Source organism: Myotis lucifugus, unplaced genomic scaffold, assembly GCF_000147115.1.
Source record: "Myotis lucifugus unplaced genomic scaffold, Myoluc2.0 scaffold_59, whole genome shotgun sequence".
Taxonomy (NCBI): Eukaryota; Metazoa; Chordata; class Mammalia; order Chiroptera; family Vespertilionidae; genus Myotis; species Myotis lucifugus.
The window spans coordinates 4,598,129-4,602,976 of record NW_005871107.1 but is presented as its reverse complement, the minus strand read 5'-3'; the positions used below and the strand labels follow the sequence as shown (position 1 = coordinate 4,602,976).

The window sequence follows — 4,848 nt, the reverse complement described above, 5'->3', positions numbered from 1 at the left end:
GCGCCTCCATTTCTCCTCGTGGCCGCGGAGCGGGCCGGCCGGCGGGGGAGGGGCCCCGCTCGGTGGGTGGAGGCCGGAGCGGGGCCAGCTTGGCGTTGGTTCCGATTCTCCTTGGAATTTGCCCTTTGAGTTTGGGTCCTGGCTTATTTGGAAGCCTGTGGGGCTGGGGTTTAAAAGTTTTTTGGTTTTTTTTTACTTGAACGTAGGTGTCGTGAAAACCACCGCTAACTCAAACCCAAGATGGGAAAGGAAAAGACTCACATCAACATCGTCGTCATCGGACACGTAGATTCCGGCAAGTCCACCACTACCGGCCATCTGATCTACAAATGTGGGGGCATCGACAAGAGAACCATCGAGAAATTCGAGAAGGAGGCTGCTGAGGTGGGTACATTAACTTGGCTCATTACAACAAGTGCCCGCAAGTATAGTAAGTGGTACTTCTCCAAAAAAAATACAGTCCACCATCCACATCCGCATGGCACACGAGTTTAGGGATGGGCCAACATTGCATGGCATCGCTTTGCTGTATCCATGTTCCGAGAATACGGTAAAGCGACCTGGGGTTAGCACTTGTAAGCTGGAACCGGGCATTTATGCCAACTAACAGAGCCAGGAATTTCAAGTTGGGATTTGAGCATCTTAGTTCCCGAGTAACCGTTCTTAATCCTCACAGATGGGGAAGGGCTCCTTCAAGTACGCCTGGGTCTTGGATAAACTGAAGGCCGAACGGGAGCGCGGTATCACCATTGACATCTCCCTGTGGAAATTCGAGACCAGCAAGTATTATGTGACCATCATTGATGCCCCAGGGCACAGAGACTTCATCAAAAACATGATTACAGGCACATCTCAGGTTTGTAGAGTTAATTTTTTAGAGAGTTAACTCTCTGGGTCTGTTACTTTGGGCTCATCCCTTTTGAAGAGCTTCCATTTACTAATAGGATATGGCCTTGTTTTCTTTTAAAGGCTGACTGTGCTGTCCTGATCGTTGCTGCTGGTGTTGGTGAATTTGAAGCTGGTATCTCCAAGAATGGACAGACCCGTGAGCACGCCCTTCTGGCCTACACACTGGGTGTGAAACAGCTGATTGTTGGTGTTAACAAAATGGATTCCACTGAGCCACCCTACAGCCAGAAAAGATACGAGGAAATTGTTAAAGAAGTCAGCACCTACATTAAGAAAATTGGCTACAACCCTGACACAGTAGCATTTGTGCCAATTTCTGGTTGGAATGGTGACAACATGCTGGAGCCAAGTGCTAATGTGAGTTTTAAGACAGTTGAAAACACTGGAAAGAAGCGGGCCAGGTATGGGGGCAGGTAACAGTAATTGATGATCTTGTGTTCTTCAGATGCCTTGGTTCAAGGGATGGAAGGTCACCCGTAAAGATGGCAATGCCAGTGGAACCACGCTGCTTGAAGCTCTGGATTGCATCCTGCCACCAACTCGTCCAACTGACAAGCCCCTGCGCCTGCCCCTCCAGGATGTCTACAAAATTGGTGGTAAGTTGAACATAAATATCAGAATGTGACATGTATGGGAGGCTACAATTTCTTCACAAGCATTTATGACTATGCCCTAAACATTTTAGGTATTGGAACTGTCCCTGTGGGCCGAGTGGAGACTGGTGTTCTCAAGCCCGGCATGGTGGTCACCTTTGCTCCAGTCAATGTTACAACTGAAGTAAAGTCTGTTGAAATGCACCATGAAGCTTTGAGTGAAGCTCTTCCTGGGGACAATGTCGGCTTCAACGTCAAGAACGTGTCTGTCAAAGATGTTCGCCGTGGCAATGTGGCTGGTGACAGCAAAAATGATCCACCAATGGAAGCAGCTGGCTTCACAGCTCAGGTAACACTAAATGTCATGTTCTTCCTCCCAGAGCCTTAAATGTCTTTTGAGACTCAGGAAATAAATTCAAATCCTTTTTCCCAGGTGATTATCCTGAACCACCCAGGCCAGATCAGTGCTGGATATGCACCTGTGCTGGATTGTCACACAGCTCACATTGCTTGCAAATTTGCTGAGCTGAAGGAGAAGATTGATCGTCGTTCTGGGAAAAAGCTGGAAGATGGCCCCAAGTTTTTGAAATCTGGTGATGCTGCCATCGTTGATATGATTCCTGGCAAGCCCATGTGTGTTGAGAGCTTCTCTGACTACCCTCCTCTGGGTAAGATTGAGCATTTACAGTAATGATACATTTTACTTGATGAAAACTATCTGTTTTGTGTACTGTGTCTAATGATAATATGAAATTTGCTTTAATAGGCCGTTTCGCTGTTCGTGACATGAGACAGACAGTTGCTGTGGGTGTCATCAAAGCAGTGGACAAGAAGGCAGCTGGAGCTGGCAAAGTCACCAAGTCTGCCCAGAAGGCTCAGAAGGCTAAATGAATATTATTTCCAACACCTGCCACCCCAGTCTTAATCAGTGGTGGAAGAACGGTCTCAGAACTGTTTGTCTCAATTGGCCATTTAAGTTTAATAGTAAAAGACTGGTTAATGATTACAATGCATCGTAAAACCTTCAGAAGGAAAGGAGAATGTTTTGTGGACCATTTGGTTCTTTTGTGTGTGTGGCAGTTTTTAAGTTATTAGTTTTTAAAATCAGTACTTTTTAATGGAAACAACATGACCAAAAATCTGTCACAGAATTTTGAGACCCATTAAAATAACAAAGTTTAATGAGAAACCTGTGTGTTCTTTTGGTCAACACTGTAACTTTCTGTTATACTACTTAGGTAAAAGACTTCAGAGTTGCCCATGACCTATTTCCAGTGTTATATCTGCTGATATTTACAATTGGATGGTTCTGTTAACATTTTTTTCTGGGTGGGAACTTCGGGGTTTTTTGTGGGATTTTTTTTCCCCACTGAATTGCCTGTCTCTTCATGGTAAAAGCTATGGGAAAGGGGGACTGTTGGTGTAACACTAAATAGGTTAGGACAGGTAAGCAAAGAGTAACTTTTTGTTTGTAAGTTAGTTTCGAAAGGCCAAATTCTGTAAAGGCCACGTGTTAACATAAAATTTTGTAGTTACATCAATATTGAGTAAATTTGTTGGTATGTCAAATTTTAGTTTTCCAGTTTTACTGGAATGTGAATTCACATTTACAAATGCTGAGGTAGCTTAAGAACCTTAAGTGAGGTTTGAATAGTATTGAGCACTGTCTTGCTGCAGTTATTGTATCCAAATTCTAGGAAAAATAAATTGATGCTAGAAGTTGAGTGTGTTTTGTCACTTAAATGCTTCAAAGTCCACTTCCAATAGGAATTTTAATCTAAAGTTGGAGAAATACTGCCACATTGCAGATTAGACAGTTTAAGGATGTACAGTGGCAGATTGCTCTGATTTGAAATTTTGCTCAGTGCCACTTTAAAAGATAACCTTACTGAAAATTAGGTTCTAAAATGTGACAGTTGGGTAGGATGTAAGAAAGCACTTTTAAACTAGCTGGGGTAATTTGCATGCAGTGATGGTTTATAGTTAAGTTGATGTTTGCTTGAGTGGTAGCCTTCTAGTTTTTGATAGTTGGTAAATCAAAGCACAGAAAAGGAATTCCATAAATCTGAAAATTTTAATTCTGTGTAATAGTATCCAGCTCAAAGTGGCAAAATCAGACAGCTTGTATATTAATTGCATCCTGTTAGGTAATGACTTTCAAATAGCAATTTGAAGTTTTGGGGGTTTTTTTTGCCTTCGTTGAAATTATATATGTCCCCCTTTTCCCCCATTGATCTCCACCCAAGACTGAAGCCTTGCCCCAGCTGGTTTGTCTTGGTGAATATAGTGTTGGCCTACAGACAAAGGTTCCGGGTTTGGTTCTGGTCAAGGGCACATGCCAGCTTACTGGCTTAATCCGCAGTAGGGGGTGGGCAGGAGGCAATTTAATGATTATCATTGATGTTTCTCTGAAATCAAAATATTTCTTAAAATAGGTAGGCCTTGACAGTACTAGCTGAGACATTTGAGGGGTGTGAAAAGGCTAAAATTTCTCTAGTTCCATGAGGGAAGTAGCCCCCTTAAGTTTTTTGTAATTTGCTTATTTGTACAGGTGAGAAAAAATTGGCCAGCTTAAGCGGTAGCTGATATAAAAACAAATTTGTCACAGCTGTAGGATTTACTAGAATAAGATTGTTCCCGCCCCGCAGTGTTTAACTGCAGAGAGCACCACTATTTGAAAGGGTAGGAAGGAGGGTGACCAGAGTCAAGGAAAAGTTTAGTTGCTAGCTTCCTCTCCACAGGCTTGCCAAGACAATTGCCTGGTTTTGAGCACCACCTACTGGTCACTACAAACTAGTTTTACATTCATGAACAAAGTTATATTTTTGCTCTGAGGTTCTACACTAATGGCATTTCGTTGTGTTGTCATCAATGTAAAGATCTCAAGATCCTGTTGAAATTCCCGGGAATTCTGGTGTTTTTAGGATATGGAAAAGGGCATTCAGGTGTTAAACATAGATTGCCTTTAAGGCATATCTTTTTAACATCTTAAGCCCAAAACAGTCAATGCAGTATAACCAGATTTTTTGATCATTTCAGAACACAATTGATGCCCTCACCTTCCCTAATTTACCTCCCAAGTTTCAGGTGCATCAAGAACTCAGCTTTCTGGATCAAGGACCCAGTCTGGTGATGACAATTCTGATCTAACATTTAACCCAGTCTCTGCTCTTTTTTAGTCTCTGATTTTGTCATGAAGAATGCATATGGTTTTAGCGACAGCATTTACATCTTCCTGTGGTGATTCTAGAAGACTTAATTCAACCAGAGGTTTTGATTTGTAGATATCCCTGGCCCTGATAAGATTACTTGCAGCTAACTAAAAGTTCCCCCATGGCACTATTAG

At 42.6% G+C, this 4,848-nt stretch overlaps 1 protein-coding gene across 1 annotated transcript in view; it reads left to right on the top strand.

Moving 5' to 3' along the window:
• EEF1A1 (eukaryotic translation elongation factor 1 alpha 1) overlaps window positions 1–3,043 on the top strand; it is a 3,886-nt gene extending 843 nt beyond the window's left edge. The window contains exons 2-8 of the mRNA XM_006089332.3: window positions 207–384; window positions 677–856; window positions 970–1,266; window positions 1,355–1,505; window positions 1,595–1,851; window positions 1,936–2,170; window positions 2,269–3,043. Of these exons, the coding sequence (XP_006089394.1) occupies window positions 241–384; window positions 677–856; window positions 970–1,266; window positions 1,355–1,505; window positions 1,595–1,851; window positions 1,936–2,170; window positions 2,269–2,393 (1,389 nt within the window). The 5' untranslated portion in view covers window positions 207–240 and the 3' untranslated portion in view covers window positions 2,394–3,043. The remainder of the gene's footprint in view (window positions 1–206; window positions 385–676; window positions 857–969; window positions 1,267–1,354; window positions 1,506–1,594; window positions 1,852–1,935; window positions 2,171–2,268) is intronic.
• Window positions 3,044–4,848: the final 1,805 nt, after the last annotated feature.